This window comes from Oreochromis niloticus, linkage group LG15 (assembly GCF_001858045.2).
Source record: "Oreochromis niloticus isolate F11D_XX linkage group LG15, O_niloticus_UMD_NMBU, whole genome shotgun sequence".
Lineage (NCBI taxonomy): Eukaryota > Metazoa > Chordata > Actinopteri > Cichliformes > Cichlidae > Oreochromis > Oreochromis niloticus.
In genome coordinates, this window is record NC_031980.2 from 14,049,290 (window position 1) to 14,069,556 (window position 20,267).

The following is a 20,267-nucleotide window of genomic DNA, read 5'->3' on the forward strand; positions in this document are numbered from 1 at the left end:
GGGATAAAATCCATGCCTATTCTACTAAAAAAAGCATTTTGGTTTTTTGGCCTGAGTGAGTCAGCAAAAACAGTGAGTCAACAAATGTTTGCCTCTATAGATGGCAAAAAAGGTAAGACTGCTTTGCTGTGTGTGCAGCTGAGGAATTGTTCCTTCTGCTATTGTGGCTTTGGTGTTGATACCTCAGAATGGTACACTGTTCACATTGTGAGGCTTTGTTTCTTTAAACGGTGGCTAATGCCCTTCAGAGCACAGCTGCAGAAGATTTCCTCATCAAGTGTTTGTGCAAGTAAGGTTTGAGGGATTGAAATGAAGAAGTAAATTGGCATTCTAATGGCAAAGGAGGGGGGCAGCCTCCTAAACCTCTTTGGTTTCCTGGTGATTGCATTTGCAGTAGTTGCAGCAGCCCACTAAGGGTCCTGAACGCTGGACCCATTCGACCACTTTCAGTCACAAGGCACAGGTGGTAGGCAACGTGTCTCCCAAAAAATTGCAGTCTGACTTGGACTCACTGCGTTCAATCTCAGATTGCCGTCTAATTTAGAAACACATTGCCAACACACTGGAATCAGAGAGCAACTCGTCTGCAATAAATTCATTTCCAGAAAGCTTTTCGTTCAACTGGTTGCATTCTGGTTATATTCTGCATTAAAGCAAACCTGCCTCATTTGTGGAGGAACTTGTGATTCTCTCAGGTTGGCATCATCACGCCTGCCAACTTGACCCCAAACTGACAGCATACTGATCCATATTACTGCTGTTTTATCACCAAAGTTACTTTGAAGACAGGAGCCGACTGTGAGTGGTCTCGATCTGGTCCCTGGTCCCTTTCAAAGGCAACAAGATCGCTCATTTTCAATTCATTTCAATTCAAATCAATTTTATTTACATAGCGCCCAATCACAACAGCAGTTGCCTCAAGACGCTTTATATTGTAAGGTAAAGAGAAAACAAAGAAAACCTCATCAATCAGATGACCCCTTTGAGCAAGCGCTTTGACGACAGTTGGAAGGAAAAACGCCCCTTTAACAGGAAGAAACCTCCTGCACAACCAGGCTTAAGGAGGGGGGCTATCTGCAGCGACCGGTTGGGGTTAGGGGAGGAAGACAGGACGGTTCTAGTGGACATTAGCAGTGGGAAGTTCAGCCAAGAATTCTATCATATTTCATGACTGTTTTGGCAGACTTTAGAGTCACTGACGTGTAAAATACACTGGGAGAAAACCTGGTCACAGTATCAAATTAATGCACTAAATAAATCCTTAAGTACAGTTATTTTTAGGAGAATCAAGCTGTTCAGCATTCTTTCGTACTTTTTGCAATCCTTTTGCCTGCCCATTAGCTCAAATCCATATTGTACGTTTAGTGTAGTTTATAATAAAGTTTGCTGACCGGCAGCATTTTATTCACAAGGTCTCAGCAGAGTGCTGCTGCAGTGACATTTAGGTGAGACGTCACCCAAGTGCAACAAAGGAAACAGTTTTGATTGTAACCAGCACAGCCGTCCTCAGGGTTGGAGTTCCTCTCTGGATTATGTCACCTTCTCCTCTGACTGGGAAGTATGCACACACTTGATTGTGCGTGTGTGAATCTATGTGTGTGTGCACCTGTGTATGTGTGTGTGTCTGTGTGTGTACAGGAAAGGTAGGTCCTCCTCTCAGGCCCCCTTTGCCTAATACGTCCATGCAGGGCTCACTGGAGAGCGGCGTGCAGCAGCACAAAGATCAGGGCTATTCTGGTGCTGCCAGCCGGCCCAGTGCTGATAGGAAAGGATTAATGAGTCGTGGCACTCATCGTTCGTAATTAGAAACAACACTAAAAACTATTTTTGTTCTTGTTCCTATGGAGAGATCTTGACCCCCATTCCCAACTAGCCATGAGGCAGTAGCCGCCTGTAAAGTTGGAGTAAATTTAGGCTCATAACTCCTGTAGCTATGTGACACATGGTTCAATGGAAGGGAGGGCAGATAATTCACAACTCTTGCTGTGTATTCCTCTGGGTGCTCAGATGTCAAGACAGCGTCTCCTGTCAAGACTTCTTTTTCTCTTTTCTCTTGTCCAAAAATTATGATTTTTTTCTTTTGTGCTTTTTAGTTCTCAATAATTATTAAACCTGCATTTTTTGTGGTCGCTTTGGAGTTGTAGACACAACATTTACATTTAAATACACTTTCTGGACACTTTATTAGGTACACTTTGCTAGTATCAGGTGGGACTCTTTTTGCCTTTGGGGCACAGGTGCTTGAGGTCCATATCGACATGATAGCATCGCACAGTTGCTGCAGATTCGCTGGCTACACATCAATGATGTGAATTTCCCATTCCACCACATCCCACAGGTTCTCTATTGAAGTGAGATCTGGTGACTTTTGAGGCCATTAGAGTGAAGTGAACTCATTAACTTCATCATTCATGTTCAAAAAACCATGTTTGAGGTGATTTCAGCTTTGTGCCATGGCGTGATATCTTGCATGAAGCAGCCATCAGAAAATGGATACACTGTGGTCATAAATCGATGGACATGGTCAGCAACAATACTCAGGTAGGTTGTAGCACTAAGTGTGCCAGGAAAAGATCTCCCACACTATTACACCTCCACTACCAGCCTGAACAGTTTGACGAGCCAGGATGGATCGATGCCTTCAGATTGTTACGTGAACCTGGGAGCAGAAATAAAGACTAAGACCAGGATGAGGCACTATTCTTTCTTCTGTTGTTTAGTTTTCTTGAACCAATTGGAGTTGGAGCCGCCCATCTGGCACAACAACCATGCCACATTCACAGTCATTTAAATCACCTTTCTTGCCCATTCTGATGCTCAGTTTGAACTTCAGCAGGTCATCCTGACCATGTCCATTTGCCTTAGAGTATTGGGTTGCAGCGATGTAATTGGCTGATTCGATATTTGTGTTAACGACCAGTTAAATGGGTTTGTTCACAAAGTGGCCTGTGAGTGTAAGTAATCAATAGAGCAAGCAGGTGGGTGTCTATACAACTCGCAGATAGTTATGAACATTAGCCAATTCAACTGGTCTCTCAGTCTGATACTTGGCATCAAAATATCTGCCTGCTGCGGTCGTAAATGAGAAAACTGCATTGAAAACAGCAAAGCTGTGGGCCATAAAACCAAAACAGTCAGCTGCAATATGCTAAAAGTCCTCATCTAGCTGAGAGGACTGTCAGGCAAGTCAAATATTACACAGAAATTTGACCATTTCTTCATATAAATAGCTTTAAATGCAACGTGAAACATGTGTCACAGATTAAATAACAAATTAAATTAAATGCCAGTAAAATATATTCGAAACTGGCTGTCTTTCAACTTAAGTGGCTGAAGAACTGTTGAGACGGTAAGGAGAAAAACATCCAGTACACCAAACAAAATTTCAAGCCTCCCTGTTTATTTCAAAGCTCACGAGTAGGGATTACAAAATTACAGTGCTTCAATTGCAACAGTTCAAGGAGTAGTAGGAGGAGAGTAGGAGAGATGACAGACCAGTCGAGGAATTTTGAGCAAGTCATGCAAAAAGGTGTGGGAGAAGGCCTCCGTTATAATAGCACCCTTTGTGGAAAAAATAAATCCATCTGTCCATAGGTCAGTGCAAAAATAGTAATGAATATATGCATACAAAGAAAATAGATATATATTTATATACTGTATATATTTGACTGTTTACTATAGACACAAAGAAAGATATAGAGACTTGTAGAGTGAAGCCCATTGTCACCGGAGACTCTTAAACAAGTCTAGTCGTAAAGAGTGCACATCAAACGTGACAGCTTGATATTGTTCTAATACAGAACCATATTTCCGAATAAAAGGGAACAGACCCAGATGCCTTTTTGAAGCTGTCAGTCTGGCGATGACCTCTACAGAAAGAGCAATGTGAGAAAAAACAGACAGCACCATAATGACTGCGAGTGTCCCTCACAGACCAGGAGCACACAGCATGCTTCGTTTCCAACCGGAGAGCAGTGTACAGTATGACGGTTACATTATTCAGTCAAATAGATCGTTACATTTAGAAAAAAAAGGGAAAAAAAGCCATGTGCCTCTGCAATTGTAAGAATCAGCAGATGGGATGAAAAGGTATAGTTTTCCTTTACAACAATGGCTCAGATAATAAGCTCTCTCTTTTTTCTTTTTCTTTCTTTTCTTTTTTTTGGCAAATGGTAGTCACCGAATATAAATGCACATCTACAAACATGTGGTAAATGGTTATTATTATTATTATTATTATACCTTTTCATCATAATCAGATATTGTAAAGCACCAGTAGACACCAGTGACAACAGCAACAACAACAAAAAATACATATATAAGGACAGACATTTTTTTTTTAAACTTCTTTGTCGGTGAATCACACAAATCTCACTTTTTGAGGCTGCAAACTTGTTATTCATGCTCGAAATGTTCACAGAGACCTCGAAACTATCAAACGATAGCTGAAAACAGCCCGTTATATATTCGTTCGTTTTGCATAGCATGAAAATTTCACATGAGGGATTTTTTTTTTCAAGCTTATTGTCGTGGATGTTGGTTTGTAAAGCCTTACTGAGTACACTGTATGTGTATTCACTTTGCTATGAAAACTTCTCAATCTTACCGACTGAACTTTTTCTTCAAAACTGAATAAACAACAATGAAAAAAAAACCTTCGGGTTTGGTTTTAAGATATAATTTGTTTACAGACAGTGGACTGAAAAGCAGATGTTTTTTCGACACTGATACTTAGCCCTGTGCTTCTTTGCATGCCTTTTATTTCATGCAGACAGTGGAGAGCTGAACAGAAACCAGAAGAACATTATGACTATAAAGAGAACTGGGACCATAATTTGTAAGGAAGCTGCTTCAAATCAGCTCGGGAAGAAGGCATAAATCACTGGGTGTTTGTTTTAACTTCAGTTGAAAGATTACATGCTCTTTTATGTACTGGGAAAACTTTGAAAGCCCTTGGGTTTATCAAATCTAAACCAATTAGGTCAAAGACGCATGGTTTTCACGCGATAACAAGGCAATTTTTCTTTGTTTGAAAAGGAGAGTTTAAATTTTCCAACAGTGTTGATCTGCTGAATATTTTATGGCTATGCACACATTTAGCTCTAGACGAGGTCTTTAGTGACTGATCGGTTCTATGAGTGGAAAGGCTTAAACCGCAGCTCATCCCACCTGGGTAGGTAAATGCTTCCTTTTTTACCATGAGCACTCAACAGGTGAGACAATCAAATGCGCCAAGACAAATTAGGATGAATGCAAAATTCAGCACATGTGCAGCAGCAACGCGGCAAATCTACAACATGAATGAGAGCGAAGTCTACCAAGTAGAGTCTTAATATATTTGTTGTTTTATGGGTCAGGGGTGAGTATATTAGTGAAGCAGGAAGTGCATATAATCGTGCCGAGCTCATTTACAATTAGATTTCCTTTCAAATGCCACCACTTGGTTGGACTCACACAAAGAGCATTTTAACCTCCAGGGAAACAATCTTAGAAGAGTGATGTCTGTGTAGCTCCTTTCAGACACTCACGTTTCTATTAATCTGACCGCTTTACAGCAGTTTTGCATGCATCCTAACAGACAAGCGTGTTTCTCTTTGCGAGCTGCCTCAGCTCACCAGAGAATGCCCCGAATGTCAGAAAATGGAAATAACATTTTATCTCACCAACTCAGCATCTAATTAACGGATGTAATTAAAACATTCCTCTATGATGCATTTGCTCTTCTCAATGAAAGAGAGAGAGAGATCTCCTTCTCTGAGCCTGTGGGAGGGACGGGGCTCTCAGCAGCACCCTGCAGCACACACACAGATGCGCAGAGAGTGACAGAGACCCTGCTCTTGGTGGCAATGGCGACGAGACGTTCAAAAGTGTGCCTTCTCTTGATTAATAACTCAATGAGAACGATACCCGCCACACATGAAAGAAGTGATCAGTGTGATCTCCTTCACTCTCTTTGGCCATGTCTGCACAAAGCGGTGAGAAGCATTAACATAAAGATGTTATCCGAATGACAGAATGCCATCATTTATACAGGTTAGCGAGGCAATGTGAAGTCTCTCGTGTCTGAAAAGAGCTGAGACAAAGGAGCAGGGCAGTTTTGCCTGGGAGCTAACATTTGACCTCTGCGTGTTCTGCATTCGTGCGTACATGATAAGAGTGCCATGCGCAGGCCCACTGGTGACGCATGAATTAAGGCATTGATAGAGGCACTAGAGCAGCACGTGACAGCAGCGCTTGCCTATGCAAGGAAGAAGAGCTCACTTAACTGTAGCTTCGTGACAGAGAGTTGCAGGAGATTAGACGATGGTCACGCTGCTACCACACCACCACCCTCACTGTCACATTAAACTATAACCCACGAGTGGAAGTGCAGGGGTTTTTTTGTACCTCAACTTTGCTACCTTAGAATCGGCTGAACCATAGCTCAAAATATAGGGCACTGACAAGAACATAAGATGAGGCCACAACGGGGACTTAACAGTACAACAGAGCAGGCTCACGGATGAACTGGAGCGAAAAAACGACTAGGAGACAGAAGCAGGCAGTGATATTCCTCCATTGTGTTACATTAAACAACTCCAGTAGCCCTGTTTGACAATATTCACTGTAATTTCAAAGCGTTCCTTCTACTGCCAGCAGCCATGCATTCAAAAAAAAGAAAAGCTCTTATGGCTGTCCATTGCTATGTATATTGCTAAAAGATATGCATATGTAGATGCAGGAATGGGAAATGAAGATAGTGAAGCAAACGCACTCAGTATGAATTTTGTTTCAGCGGACGAAAACCCCACAAGTCCCCCCAACCCCCATCTCCTACCTCTGCCTAAAATACAGCATACTTATGCACATTGAACTGAACAACAGTAATTTACATTAACATCAAAACCGTTGTTCAGCAAAGAGCTGGAAATATTTTGTATTATCATGTCCGATATATACACATAAGATCAAGGTCTCAGTTGCATTCCACTCTGAAATTATTGCACAGTAAGCCGCTGTGGGCTTGTCATGGTCACCCCCATAAACCCCTGTATAAAAATAAAACAACATTAACACACCAAACAAGTCTTTATTTGTTTTTTTTTTGTTGTTTTTTTTGGACAGGCACTGCCGTGGCCAACCCCGCCTGAGTCTGCAAACATAAACTGTGTGCCACAGTGTGAGCTTTAAGAGTTTTTTCTGTCAATATCTACCCCTAAGCGCACAGAATCTCTTTTCCAAACAGATTTCCTTCTCCGTCATTTAAGCTCCTCTGCAGTCACAAATGGAAAGCTCGCCACCGACCGCATCCTGTCTTTCTAGCTCTCTCCTCTGGGACTTCAGCCAGGTCCAAACAGTGGGGATTTTTGGCATTTCTCTTCGCCACTGACCCAGAGCTTTGGCACTCTCGAGAGTCAAGAAAAATTCGGCGACTCTCACACTCCAAATCGGCTCAGATCAGCCAGTCTCCGCTGGCAGATGGAGACTTGGTACAAGTGCGAGCATTGGAGGGGGAGGGGTCGAGAGGTTAATCTAGACGACGGTTTCCACACCAATCAACTTTGGTGTGAGGATTCGTGGCGTTATTCCATTGTTGAGGTCGTCCTCAAACTCCAGCAGCTGGCCCATGAAGTTAAGGTTCGGGGAGATGATGGGCCTCCTGGTTTTGACAAACTTGTAGGCGTCCGTCATGGTCATCCAGGTGTGCTTCATCAGGTAGGCGATCACAATGGTGGCTGAACGAGACACGCCTGCCTGGCAGTGGATCAGGAGGCCCATACCCGCTTGGTGTGCTTCCTCTGCAGAAAGAACATGGAAACAGTTAAAGCCCATGAGGAAGTCCAGTCATCACACATGATTGGATAATGAACCTTCCTTTGTGGCTTCAGGTGTTCAGAGACTAAACATTTCTGAACTTTAGATTACGAGGTTTTGTTTTTATCTACTTAACTCTTTACACCGTGAAATGCTACTAGGAGCTACCTTTAAGGCTCTTTTTCTGAACTGAGGGGTTTCTGTCATGTTTCAGGCCTTATTAGAGAACAAAATGACTAGATCGGCCTCAGAAGTTACTGAGGATGGCCTCCGTCTATGCAGCTACTCTTGGAAAAACCCGGAAACTACTCTAATGGTCATCAAATCTCATCTTCATTGATATATACAGAGGTTTTAAAACTCGTCATTAGGGGTACGGGCAGGTCGTCAAATGTCGTCTTTATGAGGAAAGAGTTAATACTGCATTACAGCAGCTCATCAACTACAGATCTAATTCACTGGATACAACATGCCAGGACATGGAGGTAATTTGAAACCTTCCGTTCAGCTAAGTGGAGATTTTGATTGTGAGTTAGATCTAGGACCTTCCTCCCTTCAGGCAGCAAAGAAATTTCAATAGATCAGCTCCTGCCTATACAGACTTTGTGAGCCATCCAGTTTAAACAAACTTTAGTCATCCATATGAGAAAAAAACAGCACTATTGTTTCCTTACATAAAATATCCCTTTGTGTTCCTAACATTAAAATTTTTAATTGCAAGGAGGGGGCTGGAGTATGTATGAGATAAGGGAGAGAAAAAAGGTGAATCAGTTCATCCCTTTTAAAAGTACTTCAACCCAAGACTAAACAAAAACTCTTTTGAATCCGTCTAACAATGCCGAATTTCTGAGATTTTGTCTATAACCTTCAGAAAATAAAGTGATTGCATTCAAAGGACGTGAGAGCGAGCTGCTCTAAACTAACTATTCCAGTGTCAGAGGGATGATTCATGACCTTTCCTTTTTTAACCAAGCGGTTCCTGCACTAGAATTTAAAGAAATAAGTGTGAGTCACGAGAAGATTTACAAGAAAACACACAAAAGGAAGTACTCATTACATACAGATTATTTTTATACTATGTGCAATAACCTCACATGACACAATGTGAGCTCTTCTAATGTGGACAGTTTATGAACCAACATTTTTGCTTGTTTTATGAGGTAACGGATCCCCCCCGCGCACATTTTTAAACCATTTAAGATGGTAAATAATATACTTTCATTTAACCGCTGACAGCTCTGTGCAACCAGCAGTGAAAGTTTTGCGTCATGTGACTTTTTAGACACACCAGCTTCCCAGTGAGTTGTCCAAGCTTGAGAGTCCAAATGTGTACTGTGAAGCTAAGAGGTGATTTTCATACCAATGAATTCAAACGCCTCCTCAAAGTACTGGCGCAGGTTCTGCTTGTTGCTGTCGGTGGCAGGCAGGCGCTTGTAGACAAAGAGCCCCGTGTCATAGTGGTAGAGCGGCAGGTGGGTGGTTACATTTAGGATGTAGCCGATGTTCAAGCGCTGCAGCAGGTTGATGTCCTGAGCGTCATGCTCGTTCCCCAGGTAGAGGAAGGGCAAGATTGGCGTCAGCTCTGCGTTCTCTATGTCCGGGGTGGAGGGCAGGGAGTGAGGTAGAGCCCCCGTCAGGCCAGCAGCTGCGCCCGTGTCCAAGCCTTCGTGAAGGTGCAGCGAGTGCTCACACAGGTTTTCATGGCTCTGCCTGAAGCTGCTAAGGCCTCCTGTGAATGGAGAGAGAAAGGCTGATGTAGGGCGGGTTTAATGCTTCAAAAAAACCTCTCAAACAACACTTTTTTCTTCAGTTTGTTTTTTCTAAATCCAGACTGGACTCTTTTGATGTCAGCGGATAGAGCATGAAGCTGACATGGCACGGGTTAAAGGTTCAATTCTCACAGGAGCGCAGTTTTGCTAAAAATAAACATGCTTATGCGTCTGACCACCACATGACACACGAAACAGCTAAGCAGGACAACCGAGCTTTGCATACACATCTGATAAAAGCAACAAAAACTGGCTTTAAAGCTCTGAAGCCCTGAAACATAACAAACCCCAGACACCACTGTTATATTTGGTTCTGATTTGAATGCTGCATTTAGATATTAGTATGAAGCGATTGGCACGCTCCCGTCAAGTGAACTTGTTTTGAGAACCAGACTCAAAGTTGCCTGCGGGACATTTTCCACTAGCTCATGTACACACAGGCGCATCTGTTTACCTGTTAATGTGCAGGTAAATAGGTGCACTGAGTTTTAAATACACTATTCACTTCACTTCTCCAAATAACCGGTTTGCACCTGTTTGCGCCAGTGATACCATCAGCCAAAGGTTCCCTTCAGCACTGGAGCTCTGGGGAGGGGTCCAAGTATCAGTTCATGTATTGTTCACAGTACAAGGGCTGACATAATGCCATGTGAGGTCATCGCACAACCATACAACTTCCCCTGTGGTGGAGAGCAGGTGACACTCCTGTCAACTGTCGGTTTCCATCGTGAAGCAGCCCCATTGTTAAACAAAGACATCACCCTAAACGTGGTATGATATTCGCCAAGCCCTCATTATCATGGTAGTAATTACACTATGGTAAATATAAGAAGGGGAAGTGTTCACAGGACCTGTAACACCAAACTCAACGCTCAAACGCCTTGGGGAATTTCCACTGAAATGGATTTCATTTCCAGATTATTTATTTTTTTTAGAAAATGCCCAAAAAAGTGGCCAATTTTAATAATAACATGAATAATAACATTCATGATGTTAATGTTTTTGTGGGCTTTTTCGGGGGTGCAGGTAAAGCACTTGCATCATTTGTACAACTCTTGTTAAATAAGTTAGAGAAATCACAATATTTTACAATTATTTTTAAATAAAGCTATATTGTATCTGTATTTTTATGGCCTTTTAGAAAACTCTTGCCTAAAGAAATAAAACTATTAGGACATTTTTTCCTCTCACTGATTATTATCTCTCAACAGAAGACTAAACATACATTTATATCAAGCAAAGTTTATCATTTAAATATTCTCAAGAATATAAGCCCTGTTCTACTTTTAGCTCTCCTTTTGGTCTCCACCAGCTCGTGAAGGAGTTATCCCTTAGCTGCTAAATGCACTGATGCATTAAGACTGAGCATCAGAATGGAAAGGAAAGGTGATTTAAGTGACTGAGCGTGGCATGGTTATTGGTGCCAGAAGGGCTGGTCTGAGTGTTTCACAAGCTGCTGATTTACTTTGATTTTCCGACAACTATCTCTCTGGTTTACAGGGAATGGTATGAAAAAACAGACAATATCCAGTGAGCGGCAGTTCTCTGATTGAAAATGCAGTTGTTACAACTGAGGTGTGAAGAACACCCTCTCCGAATGCACAGCATGTCAAACCTTGAAGTATGCAAACAGCAGCAGAAGACCACACTGGGTGCCACTCCTGTTTCCAGTTACAAACAGGAAACAGAGTACAATTTCCATGGGCTCCCAAAATTGAACAGATGATTGGTAAAAAACACCGACTGGTCTGATGAGTGTTGATTTCTGCTGCAGCATTCAGATGGCATGCCGAGAGTTTGGCATAAACAACATGATGGCATGGATCCTTCCTGCCTCGTATCAATGGTTCAGGCTGGTGATTGCTGTGTAATATACTGATGGATATGTTCTTGACACACTTTGGGATCCTTAGTTCTAAGTGAGCATCATTTAAATACCACATCCTAAAATACTACTGTGAGTTGCTGACCATGTCCCTTAATGACCATCTTCTGATGGCTGCTTCCAGCAGGATAACGCGCCATGTCACAAAGCTAAAATCATCTCAAACTGTTTTTTAAACATGACAGTGAGTTCACTGTATTCAAAAGACCTCCACCGTCACTGGATCTAAAGTCAGTAGAGCACCTTTGTGATGTACTAGAACATGAGAGTCACATCATGGATGTGCAGCAAATCTACATCAACTGTGTGATGCTGTCATGTCAATATGGACCAAAATCTCTGAGGAACGTTTCCATCGCCTTGTCAAATCTATGCCATGAAGAATGGCGGCAGTCCTGAAGGCAAAAAGGAGGTCCAACCCAGTACTACCAGGGTGTTTCTATAAAATGGCTACATAACATAAATGTACCAAAATTTGAAAAATTACAAGCTGTAATCTGACCATTTACTTTTACCTCTACTTTGCAGAGGTAACTCATTATTATTATTATAATAACAGCGTTCTTTTGACTAACCTTATTGGAAGGCTGATTTCAGTTAAACGTCAAAATAAAGCCACATTACAGAAGCTCATTACGAAGTTACATGCTTATGAGACGACCTCGTATGAGTCTGTCTCAACATTCATAACAATGACTACATAAAAGCTAAATGAAAGAATAAATAAGATTAGGCTTCTAAGCTTTGTGGAGCATTAGGGAAGGTTAAAGGGAAAGCTATCCATCATGAGTTGGTATAGACCAAAATTAACACTAAAACAGGGGTATTAATGTGCACATTTTTACTTGTATTCATCAGGTGGCCGTGAATAATATATATCTGTGGAAATATAAATGTTTGTCCACCTTTAGCTGTGACTAAAGAGCGTTTCAGAGTGGCTTTCCCAGTTTTTGAGCAAAAACTCAACAAAGGCTCTAAAACATTAGGCGATATACACATTCCTTTGCAGACAAAAGCAAATTATTTAGCTGTAAATAAAAGCTGCCTCTATTGCAATTTGTTGTGACTCTATTATTACTCCATTAAACATTAGTGACAAGCAAATATCTGCCATTTTAATCTATATTTTGGAAAAACAAATTTAGCTAGCCGCACAATGCAAATGAGAATGTGAACAATGCAAATCCATTCTGGCTCAAACTGAATCAGCATCTTTATATTCTCAAATTCAGCTGATAACACCGTTTCATAGTAAACCGAGAACAGCAAAACCCCCAGAAGAAGCACGGTGCCGTGAGATGAAGTCTGCCAAGTGTGACTGTCTGTCATTATCTGCGACTAAAACTGACAAAAGTGAAAAACACGAGAAGTGTCTCGATCACTTTCATAAGCCACTGGCTCAGTTCCTGTTCAGAAGCTACCGCTTCTGCCTCGCAAGGCCTCTCGCACCACAGACCTGCTTTTTTCCAGCCCTAACCCTAAACCCTCCAACACTACTGACATGCTGTTTATGGCAATTCTGACGGATTAGGTGTAACCTATATCTGCTTTTAGCTGCAGCGGGACAGGGGACGGTAGATCTTGTGTTTCCAGTGAGGTAGAGACACACACCGTGGCCATATTTACAATAAATCATGATGGAGACATGTTTGGTAGCTCTAAAATAACAGACTCTGGGTAAATTATTCAACAGCATTTGCACAAGCATGTTCCAGATGTGTTATTTTTACTGCTGCCTGAAATAACACATTTCTACAAATAATTTAAGGAAGTAAAGAATAATCATGGCTGCACTTTAAGATACAGAAATCAAAGCCCTTACAGCAACAACAAAAAAAAATGTTCAGGGTTTTTAGTGAAATATTACATACTATAACACATGTGACGAGAAGGCAGAAACTGGCCATCACCGATGCTGATAAAAGTGGAGGAAAGTGAGCCTGTGCTATTTGATCCCCTTTAGAAGAGAGGATGCTCGCATTTTGCAAGAATTAAACCAGAGGAAGAAAGAGCAAGACAGTCTGCCTGTTCCTCCCACTGAGGCAGCTTCAGACAGACACCCGTGCAGGATGAGAGACTGGGGAGAAGCCTTGTCTATCAAAGTACACAGGAGGACCAGAGGAACAAGTGAAAGCAACAGACGAGAAGAGACAAGATCAAGGTGCTGTGATCTTACGGCTAGACTGTGACTGGGAGGCATACAGGAACACTCGCAGCCCAACCCCCAAACCCGCCAAACACGACATACTTCCCCAGCTTCAAATACACCAACCAAAGATAGAAAACATGGCAATGACCCAGGGACTGCTATCTCACCAGGCTGCTTTATTTACTAACAGCTGCTTCTAGCGCTCTGCAAAAAACAGAAAAATAAAATAAAAGGGAAAAAAAAAGGTGAGAGCGAGTCATATAGAAAGCTCTTAAAGAGCGTGTGCATATGTTTATGCATGAGCGCGATGCAGGCAGTGGATGCAGAAGCCGTTATCTGTGGTGTTATAACTGCTGTGAGGCTTAAGTCCACAGCTCACTGGGTGATAAAACTAAAATGCTGTGGTGACAGGCAAAAAAAAGAAAGAAAATCAACTGGCCCGAACAATAAAGACACAAGTTTAGGAGGCTTTAAACACACTATTATTCTACCACATTTGTTTCATGTTAGTTTATATTGCGACAAAGCTTCTAGCGCTGATTAAATCAGACACTTGCTACAGAGTCCCTCCAAAGTCAGGCTAAACCCCATGAAATTGCGGTTTCTACCCCCTTTTTGTAAATGAAAGCCCTCATTAGTTGCTTGTTTTTCACTTATCTCCCACTTTGATGCTTCTACTTCAGGTGTTACCTTTGAGAATGATTGGGTCCTTGCCCTCCCTCCTCAGTGATTCCAGGACCACATGTAGAGGCTGAGTGGATGTCAGCCGGTTCGGGTCCGTGGTGCTCTCATCATAAACCACAATCTCTTTGGAGAAGATGCCCTTAAAAGAGTCCTTGCCCTCACGGCAGGAAATGAGGTCCAGCACAGTGATCTTGCCCTGCTGCAGCCGTCTCCGGCTGATCTTGTCAGAGCAGTTGATGTGCACGGCCCCCCGGATGTGGCTCTTGTTGTACTCCATGAAGGGCCGGCAGTCGATGATGACCGGCACGGGCCCACAGGGTGACCCATGGGGCAGCAGGTTATCCGCTTGGCCAGCTCATTGGGGTGGATGACCCTCACGGTGGCTAGGGCCTTCGGCGTGCCCGGGGCGAGACTGGGGCACTTAATGCTTCATGGCTGCTGACCATTGGGGTAGGGGGCCCGGCGTAGCTGAGATTGGGGCTACTGGCGCTCACCTGGCTGTGGTTGAGGCTCTGGCTGTCCTTCTCATAGGTGGTGACAGAGCAGCAGCTGGCACTGCTGCATCCACACGACAATGAGCGCGTGGAGCCCTTGGATGAGGGCATATACGTTACAAGATTGGCCGTCGCCCGGATCTTCACCACGGTGGTGCTGATTACGGTCTTGTCGCTGCTGCTGGTGGTGATGGAGTCCAGGTAGCTGGTGTCCAGGCGTAGTTGGAGTTCCTGAGGTCGGATTGGCCTTGGCAGCGCCACCACAATTCTGTCGTCGAGGGGAGATGGAGGCATGGGGAGACCGAGGACTGGACTTTCACTGAGAACTCAACAAGTCGCTCTGTGGAGAGGATAAGTTTTTGAATTAATCCCGGCTGCGAGAAGACGTCCCCTCGTCTGTCTGAACACCATGCAAACTAGGAAACGGCTGCAGAAGCCAAATATTAGTAATGTCAACACCTGCAGGGTGACACCCAAGTTGGTGGGAACATTTAGGTGTGACAGACCAGCCACTAATAATAAACAGTGAAATCATCAAGACTCTCCTGTAACTGAATCACTTTTGGGTGTAATTAATATGAATCATCCCCCAGAAACCGCACACACGTTAGTGATGCTTAATTTTTCATCCCAACTCTGGTGTGGCTGATTCAAAAACAGGAAGAGGTAAAGAGAGAAAGAAGAAGAAGAAAAGATAAAATACTGCATCAATGCTACGCTGCAGTTTTGTCTCACCCAAATGGAAAGACGGGGTACCAAAAAAAAGAGGGGTGGCATTTCCTTTTGATCAGAAGCCTGAGCATTTTAAAAGCATGTCATCTTGGCATATTATGTAAAGACACCCGCCGAGCTTTGCCTGTCCCGGCCGCTGCCATCCTTTATGCACGGTGCAGGTTCAGCAAAAGCAGAAATCATTCATGGCCAAATTCATTGAAAAAACCGGCATGAGAACGTGCCGAGAATGTGATATGGCTTTCAGGAGGAGACTAACTGATCAGATGAGCTGCAGACTGAAGGAAATCTAATTTCACACCACCGCCGTGAATATTTTTTAAAAAGATTAATACGCGATGACTGATTTAAACAAAAATAAATAAATAAATAAAATAAAATAAAAAAATAAGGTACGGATTTTAACTTTACCGCATTTGTCAGGACTGAAGCCCATTAAACCTCTGGGGCTTATAAAATAAGAGAGAATTTAGAATACACACATACACACACACACACACACACACACGTGTGTATATATATATATATATATATATACTCAAAATGGTTCCAGCAATTGAATATTCCTCTTCATTAATTATGGAATCGCGTGAAATCTCTATGACCGTGCATTTCAAGAACAACTTGTGCCACTGATTTCCAAACTTGCCCTGCGTTTCTGCTTACCGGTGAGTGTCGCGGTTGACCGTAGACGGATTTATTATCTCCGCTCCCCGACAACGTGGCCTCCATTCAGTCAGTCCCAGTGTTGTGGCTCGGCAACATTTTTTAGTACTTTTACCCTGCTGCCCAGAAATAATATAGAAGGAAGTCTGCCAGCCTACAGAAGTCGCGCAGTGGGAATGACGCGAGTGCGAGCCAATGCGCGACTTCATTAATATTAAATCTGATCCTCCTCGTACATCCAGGGCCGGCCCTGCGGTGGGAGGGATTTGGCCGAGCTGCTTGCCTCTCTCTGTGGCTGGCTGAGAGGGGCGGGGGGGGTCGGTTGTCGCTTCAACGGCCTCCGATCCGCGCGTACAGATGATGTCACTGGCAGCCAATCAAAAGTCTCTCCAGGAGGCTCGAGGAAGAAGGCACGGTGCCTTCACGCGCTGCTCATAAAGTCTTTAACAAACAGCATTAATTGGTCTTTATTGGAGTCTAATAGAGCGTTTAAACCGTAGGAAAAGGAAAAGCTGAATCTTTTTTCAGATTATATTTTTTTATAGTGAAGAGCCTACTGAAAGAGAGGTTTAGGTTATGCTACAACATCAGTTTTGTTTCCTTTTAAAAATTGTTTGCTGTGCTGCTTCAGTTTTTAACTGGCTTATGCTTGTTTTGTGTTTTATATAAAGTATTTTACTTTATATAATTTATTTTAAAGCCTTTGTGTCTCATCGTTTGTCTAAAATCTACACTGAGCAACTGCTTTGTTAGGTTGGAACCTCTTTTTATCTTCAAAACTGTCTTAAATCTTTGTGGCACAGACTCAACATGATGTTGGAAACACTCCTCTGAGATTTTGGTCAGTTTCTGAAATACTACCATCCCACATCAGTTAAATGACCTTTCCTCCCCATTCTGATGCTCACTTTGTAATTCAGTTAGTTGTCTTGGCTTGATTGGCTAATTAGATTTACACATTAATGAATCAATAATTGCACTTTTATTTTAAGTGTGTTAAATATATTTTGATGACTGACTTAAGAATCTAAATATTTCTTTCACTGATTTTTAAAGTTAATGAAAAGCTGTTTTTAGAATCTTGTGCCCCTGTCATGTTTCACACAATACTGTCTATAATGAGGGCACAGGGCGGCACACGTGATGTATTTCAGATCAGATGTTCTCATTTCTGGTGGGGCCCCCTGTGCCATCCCATTTTTAAAATCCTGAGAACACCTCTACCATGATGGCTGTCTGTTCAGCTGTTTATCAGATAGTTTAATTTAAGAAATACACCCACTCCACCACCTTTCCTGTGTCGATTTAGTAGGGGTGTGTATAACTTAACCTTTATACGAATAACTTTCCAAAGCCAACAGTTTGACAGTACCACACAGTTCATGTTGTGATTAGCCAGCTGCAGTGGTAATAAAGCAGCCAGTTTTGTTTTCCATTCTGCATAGAAGTATTTCTGCTAGTTTTCATATGAGTAACTAAGTGCAAAAATATAATGTCTTCCTGGTGAGACAGACTGAAGACGTACACAGTTAGACCAATGTATAAATAACACTGCATCTTTTCACTTTGTGTTGTTGGTGATCTCCATTGTGGTCAGTTAACCTCTCATATGAAGTGTTTCGTTTTCTAGGAAGCCCCGCCCCCGCAGTAGATATTTAAATAACAAGAGCCAACACCTGTTTCCTACTGCAAGTCATGATGTCTGTTTTGAAAAAAAGGTCTATTGCCAACTCAGAAAGACTTTAGCGAATGCTACACAACTGCCAGAACTGGTTTACTGAAATGGAGAATGAATAGATAGTTTGTCCGTGTCTTGGTTTAGATCTTCATTGTAAAAAAGAATGATACATTGTTTCTTTCTTTACATTGATACATTGTTCGTCATCGTCTTCCACCAAACATAAGTACTTTTTTAAAAATGCTTTTATTATTTTACTTCGGCCCAATATATTGGTCATAAACTGAGCTTATCTAAGTCACAGTATCTTTCACATCTTTATTGAAAGCACTCACTTAACTGTTGAAAGTGCCACGGGATAAAATAAGTGCCTCTAACACCTAGATTTAACAGCCTTTTTGAGCCTCCTATAGCACCGATAATCACATACAAAGACAAAAGCCTGATTTTAGGCCCTTCTTTTTTACATAGCTGCTCCCAAGTAGCCATAGTCGTAGCCAGTGGCTCAAGCCCAATCAAGTTTAAGCACTGGGCCTCTCCAAAAGTGTTCTTAAGTTTTATCTTAGATCAGGCACTACACTATGACCACCTTGCCTAATACTGCATTAGTCCATTTTTTGTTGGCAAAACAGCCGTGACCTATGAGGCCTGAACTGCAAGATGTTAGCAACACATCCTTTCGAGGTGAGTTGTTTGTCCAGCACATCCCACAGACGCTCAAGTGGATTGAGATCTGAGGAATTTGGAACCAAAATCAACATCTCAAACGCATCGCTGTGCTCCTCAAATCATTCCTGAACCGTTTTTGCTTTGTGGCAGGGTGCATCATTCTGCTGAAAAAGGCCACAGCCATCAGGGAATACCATTTCCATGAAATAGTGCACATGGTCTGCAACAATGCTTAGGTAAGTGGTACATGTCAGAGTAACATCAACAAGGTTTCCCAGCAGAACATTGCTCAAAACATCACACTGCCTCTGCCAGCTTACTTTCTTCCCATAGTGGACCCTGGTGTCAGGTTTTCCCCAGGTAAGCAACGCACCTGGCCATCCATGTGTTGTAAAAGAAGACCAGTGACTTATGGCTATAAGCTCATTGCTTTGCCCATTGCCTCAGATATGTGGTGATGGTTTGTTGCATAGCAGAAGCTTCTCCAGGGTAGTCACCTCATCTGCTTAATAATTTGCATAAAAATTGACTCATAAGAGATGTTAAGAAGCTCCAGTGATTCCTCTAATTCGCTCTTTGGTCTTTACTCAGGCTCGCTTTACATCACTGAGAATTAGCTAGGCACACAATTCTGTGGTGAGTAACCACAGTAATAAATCGTCTCCATAGTTTTTCTGACTCAACTAATTAGCATTTAAATTCAGATTGCTGTGTAAAACGTGTCTGACCTCAAGTCTTCTGAGTACAGCCATTACATTTAATAATTTTACATCCCTACAAAATGCTACAAAATGGCCGACTTAGCATAGGGGATAACTCAAAAACCATCTTCAATGTCCACACTTTGCCTAGTTTTTCGGCAGTTTTCTGTATCAGTCAGCAAGTCACTCATGCCACCAGTCAGAAAAGTATTTCTTGCCTTTGTAATCAAATATCCCAGAGCTGTTTATGCGTCCTAAGTACTGTTGGTGCTGTACTTCAGGGGTTATGTACACTCATCTAACATATTTTGTTTATCTTGCTGTAACTCTGGGAACCAATTTTCTAAAAGAAATGTCTTCAAAGGATATTCTCATGTCTTATACCAGTATATAATACTAATACCCACCCACCCTAATAATTACACTTAATTTCTCATTCTTGTTCTACAGATTGGAACACCCCTGCCTTTCAGGTTCCCGTGTTCTCCAACAGCATATGATCATCTTCCTTACAACCCTCCCTTACTCAGAGGTAGATATATTTAACAGCCGCATAACCATAAGTCATGATCTAACAGGGAGTCTGATACAGAAATTTAAATCCAGATGTACACCATCTGAACATAACTCAAAGGATATAAAAAAAATAAGCCATCCAACATATCGCTAAAATCAAGTTAAACCAACTTACTAGTGTGGGCAGATGTTTAAAAATAGCAGACCCAGCCCTTATTCCGTTCACCCTTTTCTAACATTTCTAAACTCCTCCTTTGGGCTCTGACAGGTGAATATCTCCACTCACCCACTCGTGGACTCACGCAGTTGACATTAAAGCTTGAGATTGTTGAGCAACTCTTTTATCAAACACGAAATACTTAAACTGTAACTGAATCTCAAGCCATTTATGAATTAGGTGTCCATAGCTGTTTTCCAAAGGGGTAAAGGTTACCAAAAGGGCCAGAGGTGAAACATACTCTTTACAATAAATGCAATGAATATGAACCTTTCTAGGTTAATAGACTCTAAATAGAAGAAGGAATAGGGGT

General features: G+C 42.2%; 1 protein-coding gene across 1 annotated transcript; it reads right to left on the reverse strand.

The window, feature by feature from the left end:
• Nucleotides 1–3,378: 3,378 nt before the first annotated feature.
• dusp10 (dual specificity phosphatase 10) lies at nucleotides 3,379–16,484 on the reverse strand. The gene is given in 6 exon segments (XM_003446295.5): nucleotides 3,379–7,778; nucleotides 9,155–9,523; nucleotides 14,288–14,587; nucleotides 14,590–14,683; nucleotides 14,686–15,115; nucleotides 16,174–16,484. Coding segments are annotated over 5 exon segments (1,413 nt in total). The 5' UTR covers nucleotides 15,070–15,115; nucleotides 16,174–16,484; the 3' UTR covers nucleotides 3,379–7,512.
• Between the last annotated feature and the right edge of the window lie 3,783 nt (nucleotides 16,485–20,267).